Genomic DNA, 17,608 nt, shown 5'->3' with positions numbered 1-17,608 from the left:
GTTCAGGTGTAGCATTGATCTGAGAGAACTAGTTCAGATGTAGCCGTGATCTGAGGGTACTAGTTCAGATGTAGCCGTGATCTGAGAGAACTAGTTCAGATGTAGCCGTGATCTGAGAGAACTAGTTCAGGTGTAGCCGTGATCTGAGAGAACTAGTTCAGATGTAGCATTGATCTGAGAGAACTAGTTCAGATGTAACCGTGATCTGAGAGAACTAGTTCCGATGTAGCCGTGATCTGAGAGAACTAGTTCAGATGTAGCCGTGATCTGAGAGAACTAGTTCAGATGTAGCCGTGATCTGAGAGAACTAGTTCAGATGTAGCCGTGATCTGAGAGAACTAGTTCAGATGTAGCCGTGATCTGAGAGAACTAGTTCAGATGTAGCCGTGATCTGAGAGAACTAGTTCAGATGTACCCGTGATCTGAGAGAACTAGTTCAGATGTAGCCGTGATCTGAGAGAACTAGTTCAGATGTAACCGTGATCTGAGAGAACTAGTTCCGATGTAGCCGTGATCTGAGAGAACTAGTTCAGATGTAGCAGTGATCTGAGAGAACTAGTTCAGATGTAGCAGTGATCTGAGAGAACTAGTTCAGATGTAGCCGTGATCTGAGAGAACTAGTTCAGGTGTAGCCGTGATCTGAGAGAACTAGTTCAGATGTAGCAGTGATCTGACAGAACTAGTTCAGGTGTAGCCGTGATCTGAGAGAACTAGTTCAGATGTAGCCGTGATCTGAGAGAACTAGTTCAGATGTAGCCGTGATCTAAGAGAACTAGTTCAGATGTAGCCGTGATCTGAGAGAACTAGTTCAGATGTAGCATTGATCTGAGAGAACTAGTTCAGGTGTATCCGTGATCTGAGAGAACTAGTTCAGATGTAGCCGTGATCTGAGAGAACTAGTTCAGATGTAGCCGTGATCTGAGAGAACTAGTTCAGATGTAGCCGTGATCTGAGAGAACTAGTTCAGATGTACCCGTGATCTGAGAGAACTAGTTCAGATGTAGCCGTGATCTGAGAGAACTAGTTCAGATGTAGCCATGATCTGAGAGAACTAGTTCAGATGTAGCATTGATCTGAGAGAACTAGTTCAGATGTAGCCGTGATCTGAGAGAACTAGTTCAGATGTACCCGTGATCTGAGAGAACTAGTTCAGATGTAGCCGTGATCTGAGAGAACTAGTTCAGATGTAGCATTGATCTGAGAGAACTAGTTCAGATGTAGCCGTGATCTGAGAGAACTAGTTCAGGTGTACCCGTGATCTGAGAGAACTAGTTCAGATGTAGCCGTGATCTGAGAGAACTAGTTCAGATGTAGCCGTGATCTGAGAGAACTAGTTCAGGTGTACCCGTGATCTGAGAGAACTAGTTCAGATGTACCCGTGATCTGAGAAAACTAGTTCAGATGTAGCCGTGATCTGAGAGAACTAGTTCAGATGTAGCATTGATCTGAGAGAACTAGTTCAGATGTAGCAGTGATCTGAGAGAACTAGTTCAGGTGTAGCCGTGATCTGAGAGAACTAGTTCAGGTGTACCCGTGATCTGAGAGAACTAGTTCAGATGTAGCCGTGATCTGAGAGAACTAGTTCAGATGTAGCCGTGATCTGAGAGAACTAGTTCAGATGTAGCAGTGATCTGAGAGAACTAGTTCAGGTGTAGCCGTGATCTGAGAGAACTAGTTCAGGTGTAGCCGTGATCTGAGAGAACTAGTTCAGGTGTAACCGTGATCTGAGAGAACTAGTTCAGATGTAGCCGTGATCTGAGAGAACTAGTTCAGATGTACCCGTGATCTGAGAGAACTAGTTCAGGTGTAACCGTGATCTGAGAGAACTAGTTCAGATGTAGCCGTGATCTGAGAGAACTAGTTCAGATGTACCCGTGATCTGAGAGAACTAGTTCAGATGTAGCCGTGATCTGAGAGAACTAGTTCAGATGTAGCCGTGATCTGAGAGAACTAGTTCAGATGTAGCCGTGATCTGAGAGAACTAGTTCAGATGTAGCCGTGATCTGAGAGAACTAGTTCAGATGTACCCGTGATCTGAGAGAACTAGTTCAGATGTAGCCGTGATCTGAGAGAACTAGTTCAGGTGTAGCCGTGATCTGAGAGAACTAGTTCAGGTGTAGCCGTGATCTGAGAGAACTAGTTCAGATGTAGCCGTGATCTGAGAGAACTAGTTCAGATGTAGCCGTGATCTGAGAGAACTAGTTCAGATGTAGCAGTGATCTGAGAGAACTAGTTCAGGTGTAGCCGTGATCTGAGAGAACTAGTTCAGATGTAGCAGTGATCTGAGAGAACTAGTTCAGATGTAGCCGTGATCTGAGAGAACTAGTTCAGGTGTAGCCGTGATCTGAGAGAACTAGTTCAGATGTAGCAGTGATCTGAGAGAACTAGTTCAGATGTAGCCGTGATCTGAGAGAACTAGTTCAGATGTAGCCGTGATCTGAGAGAACTAGTTCAGGTGTAGCCGTGATCTGAGAGAACTAGTTCAGGTGTAGCCGTGATCTGAGAGAACTAGTTCAGATGTACCCGTGATCTGAGAGAACTAGTTCAGATGTAGCCGTGATCTGAGAGAACTAGTTCAGGTGTAGCCGTGATCCGAGAGAACTAGTTCAGGTGTAGCCGTGATCTGAGAGAACTAGTTCAGATGTAGCCGTGATCTGAGAGAACTAGTTCAGATGTAGCCGTGATCTGAGAGAACTAGTTCGGATGTAGCCGTGATCTGAGAGAACTAGTTCAGATGTAGCCGTGATCTGAGAGAACTAGTTCAGGTGTAGCCGTGATCCGAGAGAACTAGTTCAGGTGTAGCCGTGATCTGAGAGAACTAGTTCAGATGTACCCGTGATCTGAGAGAACTAGTTCAGATGTAGCATTGATCTGAGAGACCTAGTTCAGATGTAGCCGTGATCTGAGAGAACTAGTTCAGATGTAGCCGTGATCTGAGAGAACTAGTTCAGATGTAGCCGTGATCTGAGAGAACTAGTTCAGATGTAGCCGTGATCTGAGAGAACTAGTTCAGATGTAGCATTGATCTGAGAGAACTAGTTCAGATGTAGCAGTGATCTGAGAGAACTAGTTCAGGTGTAGCCGTGATCTGAGAGAACTAGTTCAGATGTAACCGTGATCTGAGAGAACTAGTTCAGATGTAGCCGTGATCTGAGAGAACTAGTTCAGATGTAGCCGTGATCTGAGAGAACTAGTTCAGGTGTACCCGTGATCTGAGAGAACTAGTTCAGATGTACCCGTGATCTGAGAAAACTAGTTCAGATGTAGCCGTGATCTGAGAGAACTAGTTCAGATGTAGCATTGATCTGAGAGAACTAGTTCAGATGTAGCAGTGATCTGAGAGAACTAGTTCAGGTGTAGCCGTGATCTGAGAGAACTAGTTCAGGTGTACCCGTGATCTGAGAGAACTAGTTCAGATGTAGCCGTGATCTGAGAGAACTAGTTCAGATGTAGCCGTGATCTGAGAGAACTAGTTCAGATGTAGCAGTGATCTGAGAGAACTAGTTCAGGTGTAGCCGTGATCTGAGAGAACTAGTTCAGATGTAGCCGTGATCTGAGAGAACTAGTTCAGGTGTAACCGTGATCTGAGAGAACTAGTTCAGATGTAGCCGTGATCTGAGAGAACTAGTTCAGATGTACCAGTGATCTGAGAGAACTAGTTCAGGTGTAACCGTGATCTGAGAGAACTAGTTCAGATGTAGCCGTGATCTGAGAGAACTAGTTCAGATGTACCCGTGATCTGAGAGAACTAGTTCAGATGTAGCCGTGATCTGAGAGAACTAGTTCAGATGTAGCCGTGATCTGAGAGAACTAGTTCAGATGTAGCCGTGATCTGAGAGAACTAGTTCAGATGTAGCCGTGATCTGAGAGAACTAGTTCAGATGTACCCGTGATCTGAGAGAACTAGTTCAGATGTAGCCGTGATCTGAGAGAACTAGTTCAGGTGTAGCCGTGATCTGAGAGAACTAGTTCAGGTGTAGCCGTGATCTGAGAGAACTAGTTCAGATGTAGCCGTGATCTGAGAGAACTAGTTCAGATGTAGCCGTGATCTGAGAGAACTAGTTCAGATGTAGCAGTGATCTGAGAGAACTAGTTCAGGTGTAGCCGTGATCTGAGAGAACTAGTTCAGATGTAGCAGTGATCTGAGAGAACTAGTTCAGATGTAGCCGTGATCTGAGAGAACTAGTTCAGGTGTAGCCGTGATCTGAGAGAACTAGTTCAGATGTAGCAGTGATCTGAGAGAACTAGTTCAGATGTAGCCGTGATCTGAGAGAACTAGTTCAGATGTAGCCGTGATCTGAGAGAACTAGTTCAGGTGTAGCCGTGATCTGAGAGAACTAGTTCAGGTGTAGCCGTGATCTGAGAGAACTAGTTCAGATGTACCCGTGATCTGAGAGAACTAGTTCAGATGTAGCCGTGATCTGAGAGAACTAGTTCAGGTGTAGCCGTGATCCGAGAGAACTAGTTCAGGTGTAGCCGTGATCTGAGAGAACTAGTTCAGATGTAGCCGTGATCTGAGAGAACTAGTTCAGATGTAGCCGTGATCTGAGAGAACTAGTTCGGATGTAGCCGTGATCTGAGAGAACTAGTTCAGATGTAGCCGTGATCTGAGAGAACTAGTTCAGGTGTAGCCGTGATCCGAGAGAACTAGTTCAGGTGTAGCCGTGATCTGAGAGAACTAGTTCAGATGTACCCGTGATCTGAGAGAACTAGTTCAGATGTAGCATTGATCTGAGAGACCTAGTTCAGATGTAGCCGTGATCTGAGAGAACTAGTTCAGATGTAGCCGTGATCTGAGAGAACTAGTTCAGATGTAGCCGTGATCTGAGAGATCTAGTTCAGATGTAGCCGTGATCTGAGAGAACTAGTTCAGATGTAGCATTGATCTGAGAGAACTAGTTCAGATGTAGCAGTGATCTGAGAGAACTAGTTCAGGTGTAGCCGTGATCTGAGAGAACTAGTTCAGATGTAACCGTGATCTGAGAGAACTAGTTCCGATGTAGCCGTGATCTGAGAGAACTAGTTCAGATGTAGCAGTGATCTGAGAGAACTAGTTCAGATGTAGCAGTGATCTGAGAGAACTAGTTCAGATGTAGCCGTGATCTGAGAGAACTAGTTCAGGTGTAGCCGTGATCTGAGAGAACTAGTTCAGATGTAGCAGTGATCTGACAGAACTAGTTCAGGTGTAGCCGTGATCTGAGAGAACTAGTTCAGATGTAGCCGTGATCTGAGAGAACTAGTTCAGATGTAGCCGTGATCTGAGAGAACTAGTTCAGATGTAGCCGTGATCTGAGAGAACTAGTTCAGATGTAGCATTGATCTGAGAGAACTAGTTCAGGTGTAGCCGTGATCTGAGAGAACTAGTTCAGATGTAGCCGTGATCTGAGAGAACTAGTTCAGATGTAGCCGTGATCTGAGAGAACTAGTTCAGATGTAGCCGTGATCTGAGAGAACTAGTTCAGATGTACCCGTGATCTGAGAGAACTAGTTCAGATGTAGCCGTGATCTGAGAGAACTAGTTCAGATGTAGCCGTGATCTGAGAGAACTAGTTCAGATGTAGCATTGATCTGAGAGAACTAGTTCAGATGTAGCCGTGATCTGAGAGAACTAGTTCAGATGTACCCGTGATCTGAGAGAACTAGTTCAGATGTAGCCGTGATCTGAGAGAACTAGTTCAGATGTAGCATTGATCTGAGAGAACTAGTTCAGATGTAGCCGTGATCTGAGAGAACTAGTTCAGGTGTACCCGTGATCTGAGAGAACTAGTTCAGATGTAGCCGTGATCTGAGAGAACTAGTTCAGATGTAGCCGTGATCTGAGAGAACTAGTTCAGGTGTACCCGTGATCTGAGAGAACTAGTTCAGATGTACCCGTGATCTGAGAAAACTAGTTCAGGTGTAACCGTGATCTGAGAGAACTAGTTCAGATGTAGCCGTGATCTGAGAGAACTAGTTCAGATGTACCCGTGATCTGAGAGAACTAGTTCAGGTGTAACCGTGATCTGAGAGAACTACTTCAGATGTAGCCGTGATCTGAGAGAACTAGTTCAGATGTACCCGTGATCTGAGAGAACTAGTTCAGATGTAGCCGTGATCTGAGAGAACTAGTTCAGATGTAGCCGTGATCTGAGAGAACTAGTTCAGATGTAGCCGTGATCTGAGAGAACTAGTTCAGATGTAGCCGTGATCTGAGAGAACTAGTTCAGATGTACCCGTGATCTGAGAGAACTAGTTCAGATGTAGCCGTGATCTGAGAGAACTAGTTCAGGTGTAGCCGTGATCTGAGAGAACTAGTTCAGGTGTAGCCGTGATCTGAGAGAACTAGTTCAGATGTAGCCGTGATCTGAGAGAACTAGTTCAGATGTAGCCGTGATCTGAGAGAACTAGTTCAGATGTAGCAGTGATCTGAGAGAACTAGTTCAGGTGTAGCCGTGATCTGAGAGAACTAGTTCAGATGTAGCAGTGATCTGAGAGAACTAGTTCAGATGTAGCCGTGATCTGAGAGAACTAGTTCAGGTGTAGCCGTGATCTGAGCGAACTAGTTCAGATGTAGCAGTGATCTGAGAGAACTAGTTCAGATGTAGCCGTGATCTGAGAGAACTAGTTCAGATGTAGCCGTGATCTGAGAGAACTAGTTCAGGTGTAGCCGTGATCTGAGAGAACTAGTTCAGGTGTAGCCGTGATCTGAGAGAACTAGTTCAGATGTACCCGTGATCTGAGAGAACTAGTTCAGATGTAGCCCTGATCTGAGAGAACTAGTTCAGGTGTAGCCGTGATCCGAGAGAACTAGTTCAGGTGTAGCCGTGATCTGAGAGAACTAGTTCAGATGTAGCCGTGATCTGAGAGAACTAGTTCAGATGTAGCCGTGATCTGAGAGAACTAGTTCAGATGTAGCCGTGATCTGAGAGAACTAGTTCAGATGTAGCCGTGATCTGAGAGAACTAGTTCAGGTGTAGCCGTGATCCGAGAGAACTAGTTCAGGTGTAGCCGTGATCTGAGAGAACTAGTTCAGATGTACCCGTGATCTGAGAGAACTAGTTCAGATGTAGCATTGATCTGAGAGAACTAGTTCAGATGTAGCCGTGATCTGAGAGAACTAGTTCAGATGTAGCCGTGATCTGAGAGAACTAGTTCAGATGTAGCCGTGATCTGAGAGAACTAGTTCAGATGTAGCCGTGATCTGAGAGAACTAGTTCAGATGTAGCATTGATCTGAGAGAACTAGTTCAGATGTAGCATTGATCTGAGAGAACTAGTTCAGATGTAGCCGTGATCTGAGAGAACTAGTTCAGATGTAGCCGTGATCTGAGAGAACTAGTTCAGATGTAGCCGTGATCTGAGAGAACTAGTTCAGATGTAGCCGTGATCTGAGAGAACTAGTTCAGATGTAGCATTGATCTGAGAGAACTAGTTCAGATGTAGCCGTGATCTGAGAGAACTAGTTCAGATGTAGCCGTGATCTGAGAGAACTAGTTCAGATGTAGCCGTGATCTGAGAGAACTAGTTCAGATGTAGCCGTGATCTGAGAGAACTAGTTCAGATGTAGCCGTGATCTGAGAGAACTAGTTCAGGTGTAGCCGTGATCTGAGAGAACTAGTTCAGATGTACCCGTGATCTGAGAGAACTAGTTCAGATGTAGCCGTGATCTGAGAGAACTAGTTCAGGTGTAGCCGTGATCTGAGAGAACTAGTTCAGCTGTAGCATTGATCTGAGAGAACTAGTTCAGATGTAGCCGTGATCTGAGAGAACTAGTTCAGATGTAGCATTGATCTGAGAGAACTAGTTCAGATGTAGCAGTGATCTGAGAGAACTAGTTCAGGTGTAGCCGTGATCTGAGAGAACTAGTTCAGATGTAGCCGTGATGTAGCTAAACCTCGGCAAGACGGAGCTGCTCTTCCTCCCGGGGAAGGACTGCCCGTTCCATGATCTCGCCATCACGGTTGACAACTCCATTGTGTCCTCCTCCCAGAGTGCTAAGAACCTTGGCGTGATCCTGGACAACACCCTGTCGTTCTCAACTAACATCAAGGCGGTGACCCGTTCCTGTAGGTTCATGCTCTACAACATTCGCAGAGTACGACCCTGCCTCACGCAGGAAGCGGCGCAGGTCCTAATCCAGGCACTTGTCATCTCCCGTCTGGATTACTGCAACTCGCTGTTGGCTGGGCTCCCTGCCTGTGCCATTAACCTTTTGTCAATAGGGGGAGCTGTTAGCATTATTTTTTTTTTTACATTTCCAAATTAAACTGCCTCGTACTCAATTCTTGATCGTACAATATGCATATTATTGTTATTATTGGATAGAAAACAGTCTATAGTTTCTATAGGAGTTGAAATTTTGTCTCTGAGTGGTACAGAACAATTTCTACAGCACTTTTCATGACAGGGTTCAGATTTCAGAAATTTTTACCTCTGATCTGGGGTCTGTTTATAAGGCCACAGTGAATGCTATGAAGAAACCGACACTACCTACGTCTTCCTCTGGGTGTCTGTACGTCATCACGTTTTCAATGAAGTCGATGGGACGTTCACAGCCATTATAAATGACAAAAATGTACAGAGACCCCTCTTTCTCAACGTGCGCCTCAAGCGTGAAGGCCATCGGACCTGCCTCGTTCCAAATCGTTTTCTAACCAGCAGTATTTCTCCGGTCATGTTTTCAGTCGTTATAGTTGTTAAAAACATCATAATGTAGTGAATTTTAACCGTTTTATATCAATTTATATCCGTTTAGTGCGATTTTGAGGAATTTCTTTGTCGTGCACTCTGAAAGTTTGGACACGCTTTAGGGTGTCGGTCGTTGGTGATGGACATTTCGAAGGACAGAGGACATCTATCGACCAAAAGACGTTTATAACATAGAAAGGATACATTGCCCAAGAATATGATGGAAGATCAGCTCAAAGTAAGCAATATTTAATATGATAAACCGTGTTTCTGTCGAAATATTTTAAACGCATATATCGCCATTTTGTTTTGTATAGCTTCACTTGGCCAACCCTGTATTGAAAAGTAAGGATAATTTTAAAAATGTAAATCAGCGGTTGCATTAAGAACTAATTTGTCTTTCGATTCCTGTCAACCCTGTATTTTTTAGTCAAGTATATGATTAGCTTTTAATTAAACTAGATCACTCTGATAGATGACGTCAGACATATTGAGGCTTGATTTCCTAGTATTTTCATTGTGTAACCACGGTTTTGTATGGCTAAATATGCACCTTTTCGAACAAACTGTATATGTATGTTGTAAAATGATGTTACAGGAGTGTCATCGGAAGAATTCTGAGAAGGTTAGTGAAAAAATTAATATCTTTTGGCGGTGATTACGTTATAGCGCTCTTTGGCTGGAATCGATGCTCTGGTAACGTTTTCACATGTGGTATGCTAACTTATCGATTTATTGTGTTTTCGCTGTAAAACGCTTAGAAAATCTGAAATATTGTCTGGAATCACAAGATCTGGGTCTTTCCATTGCTATGCTTTGTCTATTCTTATGAAATGTTTTATGATGAGTAAATTGGTCATACACGTTGCTCTATCTAGTAATTCTAGTGGATTTGTGATGGTCGGTGCAATTGTAAACTGTGATTTCTACCTGAAATATGCACTTTTTTCTAACAAAAACTATCCTATACCATGAATATGTTATCAGACTGTCATCTGATGGTTTTTTTTATAGGTTATTGGCTATCAATATCTTAGTTGAGCCGAATTGGTGATAGCACCTGAAGGAGTAAGAAACTGATGGAGTTAGAATAGTGGTGTATTTTGCTAACGTGTTTAGCTAATAGATTTACATATTTTGTCTTCCCTGTAAAACATTTTAAAAATCTGAAATGGTGGCTTTATTCACAAGATCTGTATCTTTCATCTGGTGTCTTGGACTTGTGATTTAATGATATTTAGATGCTACTATCTACTTCTGAAGCTATGCTATCTATGCTAATCAGTGTGTGGGGGGTGGGGGGTGCTCCCGGATCCGGGTTTCTGAGGCAGTAAAAGTTAAACCCCTACAACTCATCCAGAACGCCGCAGCCCGTCTGGTGTTCAACTTTCCCAAGTTCTCTCACGTCACCCCGCTCCTCCGCTCTCTCCACTGGCTTCCAGTTGAAGCTCGCATCCGCTACAAGACCATGGTGCTTGCCTACGGAGCTGTGAGGGGAACGGCACCTCCGTACCTTCAGGCTCTGATCAGGCCCTACACCCAAACAAGGGCACTGCGTTCATCCACCTCTGGCCTGCTCGCCTCCCTACCTCTGAGGAAGTACAGTTCCCGCTCAGCCCAGTCAAAACTGTTCGCTGCTCTGGCACCCCAATGGTGGAACAAACTCCCTCACGACGCCAGGTCAGCGGAGTCAATCACCACCTTCCGGAGACACCTGAAACCCCACCTCTTTAAGGAATACCTAGGATAGGATAAAGTAATCCTTCTAACCCCCCCCCCCTTAACTTCTTGCAACTATAGGGGGTGCTGTTCCGCATTAGCATATTTGTGTCTCCAAATTAAACTGCCTCGTGCTAAATTCTTGATCGTACAATATGCATATTATTGTTATTATTGGATAGAAAACACCTTCTAGTTTCTATAGAAGTTGGAATTTTGTCTCTGAGTGGTACAGAACAATTTCTACAGCACTTTTCATGACAGGGTTCAGATTTCAGAAATTTTTACCTCTGATCTGGAGTCTGTTTTTAAGGCGACAGTGAATGCTATGAAGAAACCGACACTGCCTACGTCTTCCTCTGGGTGTCTGTACGTCATCACGTTTTGAATGAAATCGATGGGACATTCACAGCCATTATAAAAGACTAAAATGTATAGAGACCGCCCTTTCTCGTCGTGCGCCTGAAGCGTGAAGGCCATCGGACTTGCCTCGTTCCAAATCGTTTTTTAGAGAGTGATATTTCTCCGGTCATGTTTTCAGTCGTTATAGTTGTTAAAAACATCATAATGTAGTTAATTTGAACCGTTTTATAGCAATTTATATCCGTTTAGTGCGATTTTGAGGAATTTCTTTGTCGTGCCCTTTTTAGCTTTGGAAACGTTTCGGGGTGTCGGTCGTTGGTGGTGGACATTTCGAAGGACAGAGGACATCTATCGACCAAAAGACGTTTATAACATAGAAAGGATACATTGCCCAAGAATATGATGGAAGAACAGCTCAAAGTAAGCAATATTTAATATGATAAACCGTGTTTCTGTCGAAATATTTTAAACGCATATTTCGCCATTTTGTTTGGTATAGCTTCACCTGGCGAACCCTGTATTGAAAAGTAAGGATAATTTTAAAAATGTAAATCAGCGGTTGCATTAAGAACTAATTTGTCTTTCGATTCCTGTCTACCCTGTATTTTTTAGTCAAGTATATGATTAGCTTTCAATTAAACTAGATCACTCTGATAGATGACGTCAGACATATTGAGGCTTGATTTCCTAGTATTTTTATTGTGTAACCACGGTTTTGTATGGCTAAATATGCACCTTTTCGAACAAACTGTATATGTATGTTGTAAAATGATGTTACAGGAGTGTCATCGGAAGAATTCTGAGAAGGTTAGTGAAAAAATTAATATCTTTTGGCGGTGATTACGTTATAGCGCTCTTTGGCTGGAATCGATGCTCTGGTAACGTTTGCACATGTAGTATGCTAACTTATCGATTTATTGTGTTTTCGCTGAAAAACGCTTAGAAAATCTGAAATATGGTCTGAAATCACAAGAACTGGGTCTTTCCATTGCTATGCTTTGTCTATTTTTATGAAATGTTTTATGATGAGTAAATTGGTCATACACGTTGCTCTATCTAGTAATTCTAGTGGATTTGTGATGGTCGGTGCAATTGTAAACTGTGATTTCTACCTGAAATATGCACTTTTTTCTAACAAAAACTATCCTATACCATGAATATGTTATCAGACTGTCATCTGATGGTTTTTTTTATAGGTTATTGGCTATCAATATCTTAGTTGAGCCGAATTGGTGATAGCACCTGAAGGAGTAAGAAACTGATGGAGTTAGAATAGTGGTGTATTTTGCTAACGTGTTTAGCTAATAGATTTACATATTTTGTCTTCCCTGTAAAACATTTTAAAAATCTGAAATGGTGGCTTTATTCACAAGATCTGTATCTTTCATCTGGTGTCTTGGACTTGTGATTTAATGATATTTAGATGCTACTATCTACTTGTGAAGCTATGCTAGCTATGCTAATCAGTGTGTGGGGGGTGGGGGGTGCTCCCGGATCCGGGGTTAGTAGCCGTGAAAGGTTAAAAGAGTTAGATGCACTATTGTAAAGTGGTTGTTCCACTGGATATCATAAGGTGAATGCACCAATTTGTAAGTCGCTCTGGATAAGAGCGTCTGCTAAATGACTTAAATGTAAATGTAATCTGAGAGAACTAGTTCAGATGTAGCCGTGATCTGAGAGAACTAGTTCAGGTGTAGCCGTGATCTGAGAGAACTAGTTCAGATGTAGCCGTGATCTGAGAGAACTAGTTCAGATGTAGCCGTGATCTGAGAGAACTAGTTCAGATGTAGCATTGATCTGAGAGAACTAGTTCAGATGTAGCCGTGATCTGAGAGAACTAGTTCAGATGTAGCCGTGATCTGAGAGAACTAGTTCAGATGTAGCATTGATCTGAGAGAACTAGTTCAGATGTAGCCGTGATCTGAGAGAACTAGTTCAGATGTAGCAGTGATCTGAGAGAACTAGTTCAGATGTAGCAGTGATCTGAGAGAACTAGTTCAGATGTAGCATTGATCTGAGAGAACTAGTTCAGATGTACCCGTGATCTGAGAGAACTAGTTCAGATGTAGCCGTGATCTGAGAGAACTAGTTCAGATGTACCCGTGATCTGAGAGAACTAGTTCAGATGTAGCCGTGATCTGAGAGAACTAGTTCAGATGTACCCGTGATCTGAGAGAACTAGTTCAGATGTAGCAGTGATCTGAGAGAACTAGTTCAGATGTACCCGTGATCTGAGAGAACTAGTTCAGATGTAGCAGTGATCTGAGAGAACTAGTTCACATGTAGCAGTGATCCTACTGCTTGTGTAGGGTAAGTGTAATTTTGAGTAAGGAAATATACATGCCAGACATCAAAAATGGTTTACTCAAGTCAAAATATTAAGTAACATAATTTTGTTACACAGAGATAACAAGACAAAAAGCTGCTGTGTTGTTTAAGGTATTTGTAACCAGGTCAAAAATCCAGACCTACAGGAAAGGTTCCCAATGCTCCCATGTAGGGAAATAGAGCCTGCGAGAAGAGCCCTGTGGCTTCAGGATATTCGATGTGGGGGAGTGGGAAATGTGGGGAGCCGGATGTCCAAGTAGGCTACACATTAGCTATATATGTGTGGAAAACATTTTATCATAGGTAAGACATTTAACTTGTTTAGTATAGTGCTTTTGTAACGCCACTTACTACTTCTAGCTGTATAGTCCATTTGTTTGCGTTGTTGGTCTTGGCTAGCTTAATGTTCTGGTCGGTAACTAGCTAGCCATCATTCATTCACCTGGCTGCTAGCACCGTCATGAAAAGGGGCATGAGGGAAGCCCTACAATATTATGTTTTTTCTAAGTAGTGAGAACACTCTGGAGCAGGCAATGTTGAAAAGTCATCTTTAGACATGTTGTACGTTTATTAAATTAGATTTGTAACTGGCTAAAACAAGCAGACATCAATAAAACTGCATGGTCAAGTACTTACTTTGAGCCAATGGGGTAACCTAGGAAACAACAGGTTGTTTTCCCCCACAGGCAGGCAGGGCTGCAACGTTCTATCTAATACTGACTGGGCCTATTCTATATTCTATATTCTATATTCTACATTCTATATTCTATATTCTATTCCATTCCATAGTCTATTCCATTCCATAGTCTATTCCATTCTATTCTACTGTGTTAATGATATAAGCTAAATGACTTACACAGCATCCAGTTTGGTCCCGTTGAAAGCATGATGTTGGATGTCTGTGAAGCCGTTACTGTACAGCATCCTGTAAGAGAATAACAACATTAGAAAACATTCATAAAGGTGACATTTTTACTGAAGTAATCACTGGGTAATTATGAGTTATTAGGCACCAACCCACTGACTAACTTTCAATCTGTTTCTGATTGTACAGGTCATATTAAAATCAGCAATGTCAATGCTACAGTAGGTGGTGAACAACATGCATACTTTTGTGCTGAGGGATTTGCCTGTGTATGCAATTTAGTGACCAAAGTCACTACAACATTTTCAATATTATTTTCTCCCCTTCAAAACCTAACTACTTAGCTGAATGAGCTTGTGGTCTCCTGTATCTCTTTTCCAATGTGACCAATGTGCCCACAGCTTTGGCATCTAATGTAATGGTAGTTTCTCGCCGGTAGACGTTAGGGAAACCCTCTCTGGGCTGGCCACAGCACACTCTGAGACTGCAAGTGAGGGTAATGTAATGGCCTATCCCTTATAGTGACAACACCAGTGAAACACTAGAGCTAAGGCTGTGTACTCACACTGTCAGCACTTGGTTGGTAATACCGCGGAATGAGTTGGCTGGGATCTCAGAGATGTAAGGATGATCAGTGATCTCACTGTGAGGAGAAACAAGAGGAAATGAGGTGGCGTCTCAAATATAGAAAACCTCGTCAGAGTGGGAAATAGCTAAGTACATCTCCTGGCACAATAGTAACCATTGACACTAGACTAACCAAGGCATATTGGGTTGGAAAACCCTCCCTACTACTGAAGAAAGGAGGTTTTGAGTATGGGATTTTATATATAGATACTATGGTCGGTGGATTGTAATAGATTTATAAGACCTGAGTGACAAATAACAAAAGTTCTGCCTACTAGTTTTCTTACAGTATGAAGTTCATGTCATCTGAGTGAATGTTGGTGAGATCAGGGAAGATGGTGAGGCCAGTATTGAAAATACCCCTAGAAGGAACCAAAAAAAAAAAGACTTAAATATATATAATTGATCAATTATGGGTCCTTTGTCCAAGCAAAATATTTGAAGACAAATCTCATCTCTTGCATCTTGTGTTAAAGTAGCATTGTCAGTGGTTAGGAGGACTCACAATAGCATTTTCAATGCTGTCAGAATGATGCTTTTAATACATTGTATATGATGTCTAAAAGTGCTCACAGGTATTTCAGGTTTGGAAGGTTTTTAAATGCTTCTGGATCTATGTATGACAGACTCCTCGCATTCCGGATCTCTCTGAAATGGAAAACACAAAATGCTTAACCTTTTACTGCAGTTGGCTAAATCAGGGTCACACAGAGTGTTTCTTGGTAGTCTTAAACTAATCTACTGTTAAACAAAAGTATACACCTCACACACATGGTTATGGGCTTTTAAAAAGAAGACACCTGTACCATGTCAGATATAGAGTTGAAATGTATTCAATTTGGAGTTTACCTCCCAATATTACACTTTATATACATCACAGAAGACTGAAAAATATCAAAAACATGTGTCACCAGGTTTTTAGCATAAAATAAATAAATGTTTATTAATTATGAAAACTATTAATGAATCAAATGTTATTGGGCACATACACATATTTAGCAGATGTTATTGCGTGTGTAGCGAAATGCTTGTAACATTCCACCCATGAGGCCACTAGATCATTTGACTGCAGGAAAGGGGTAGCTACACACACACACACTTGTAAGCGAACGACAAGGTAAACATAATGTTTTCCAATTTGAGATGTATTTCTGTGTATTTTAGGAATACAGGGATACTTTGTGATTTTGGCAAAGAGTCAGATGAACTTGTGGATACCATTTTTTAGGATACCATTTTTATGTCTCTGTGTCCAGTAAGAAATAAGTTAGAGGTAGTTGCGCTAACGCTAGCAAGATACCCATAGACGTCTAGCCATTGCACAAATGCTAGCTAGCATTGGCTCTCAAAACTACCTCTAATTTCCTTCATACTGGACACAGAAACATAAAAATGGTTTCCACAAGTTCATCTGACTCTGGGGAAGTAGATGGAATCCTGAAGAATCCCTTTAAGTGCTAATACATTCTTTGCGTTGCTCAGTAATTTAGCATACCTTTGCATCACAGAACATACTGTATATCACATACATTTAGTTGATACAAGGGTTTGTATTAATTCCCAACAGTCCATCACAACTTCCCTTCATGTTGTCTAAAGGTCAGGACCGTGCTTTAGGTTCACGCGCACGCACACACACTAACCCAGGGATACCGATTACACCCATGTGTGGCTTAAACCTGCTGAGTGCTGACAGAACAGGGCAAGGTACATGTCTGTCTGTGGGAAAGACCAGGAGTAAAATCTTCCAAATCTCCACATACATCTAAATACAGAAGTCAAGGTTCAATTAATGTCTCCTTACTGTGTTAACTCTTGTGCGCCAGAGAGGGCCAGGAGAGGGGCTCTCCTCTTTGCTTGTCTAACCCATGCGGTGTGGAGGAACCCTGGGGACGAACGTGTGATCCTGGCCCTCCTTCACACACCTGGATAACCACACAGCACCCTGGCCAACGTGTTCTGACCACTGGGAGCCCTCTGTCTGACCCAGTGTGTGTGCAATGTGCAGTGAACCACCGCCCACTCACCACACTCAACCTTCTCCCCCCCTGATTTCAGCCCCAAGGTTTGCATGCCTTTGTTCAATGAACCATTTCCTTCCACCCTTCCAGCCCATCCCATCCTCCACACTACTCTCTCCACCCCATCCCTCCACCCTCAACCCTACCTCTCCCCAGCCCCTTGGTCCCCCCAGCCCCTTGGTCCTCCCCAGCCCCTTGGTCCCCCCAGCCCCTTGGTCCCCCCAGCCCCTTGGTCCCCCCCAGCCCCTTGGTCCCCCCAGCCCCTTGGTCCCCCCCAGCCCCTTGCCCTCAACCCTACCTCTCCCCAGCCCCTTGGCCCCCCCTAGCCCCTTGGCCCCCCCAGCCCCTTGGTCCCCCCCAGCCCCTTGGCCCCCCCTAGCCCCCCCCAGCCCCTTGGTCCCCCCCAGCCCCTTGGTCCCCCCCAGCCCCTTGGTCCCCCCCAGCCCCTTGGTCCCCCCCAGCCCCCAGCCCCTTGCCCTCAACCCTACCTCGCCCCAGCCCCTTGCCCTCAACCCTACCTCGCCCCAGCCCCTTGCCCTCAACCCTACCTCTCCCCAGCCCCTTGGCCCCCCCTAGCCCCTTGGCCCCCCCAGCCCCTTGGCCCCCCCTAGCCCCTTGGTCCCCCCCAGCCCCTTGGTCCCCCCCAGCCCCTTGCCCTCAACCCTACCTCTCCCCAGCCCCTTGGCCCCCCCAGCCCCTTGGTCCCCCCCAGCCCCTTGGTCCCCCCCAGCCCCCAGCCCCTTGCCCTCAACCCTACCTCGCCCCAGCCCCTTGCCCTCAACCCTACCTCGCCCCAGCCCCTTGCCCTCAACCCTACCTCGCCCCAGCCCCTTGGTCCCCCCAGCCCCTTGGTCCCCCCCTAGCCCCTTGGGGGTGCCATTATTATGTGGTGTGGCACAACCACTGGACCAACCAGCTCTGAACAGACCCTGGAGATCCAATTCAAATAACTGGCTAGGGGCTCAATCTTCTCAGGAGCACAAGGTGTCTCAGAGCTGGAGATTTGTGGAATACTAAAT

The 17,608-nt window shown here is 44.1% G+C and overlaps 1 protein-coding gene across 1 annotated transcript in view; it reads right to left on the bottom strand.

Annotated features, from left to right (window-relative positions):
* The window catches only part of LOC139582554 (thyrotropin receptor-like), a 58,547-nt gene that overhangs the window by 22,620 nt on the left and 18,319 nt on the right, over nucleotides 1–17,608 (bottom strand). Inside the window, exons 4-7 of the mRNA XM_071412648.1 lie at nucleotides 15,142–15,216; nucleotides 14,856–14,930; nucleotides 14,507–14,584; nucleotides 13,933–14,001 (exon numbers count right to left, since the gene is read on the bottom strand). Coding sequence (XP_071268749.1) covers nucleotides 13,933–14,001; nucleotides 14,507–14,584; nucleotides 14,856–14,930; nucleotides 15,142–15,216 — 297 coding nt within the window. The remainder of the gene's footprint in view (nucleotides 1–13,932; nucleotides 14,002–14,506; nucleotides 14,585–14,855; nucleotides 14,931–15,141; nucleotides 15,217–17,608) is intronic.

Source organism: Salvelinus alpinus, chromosome 8 (genome assembly GCF_045679555.1).
Source record: "Salvelinus alpinus chromosome 8, SLU_Salpinus.1, whole genome shotgun sequence".
NCBI classification, from domain to species: domain Eukaryota; kingdom Metazoa; phylum Chordata; class Actinopteri; order Salmoniformes; family Salmonidae; genus Salvelinus; species Salvelinus alpinus.
Note: the sequence above shows the minus strand (reverse complement) of the source record. Positions and strands in the feature narration are given on the sequence as shown.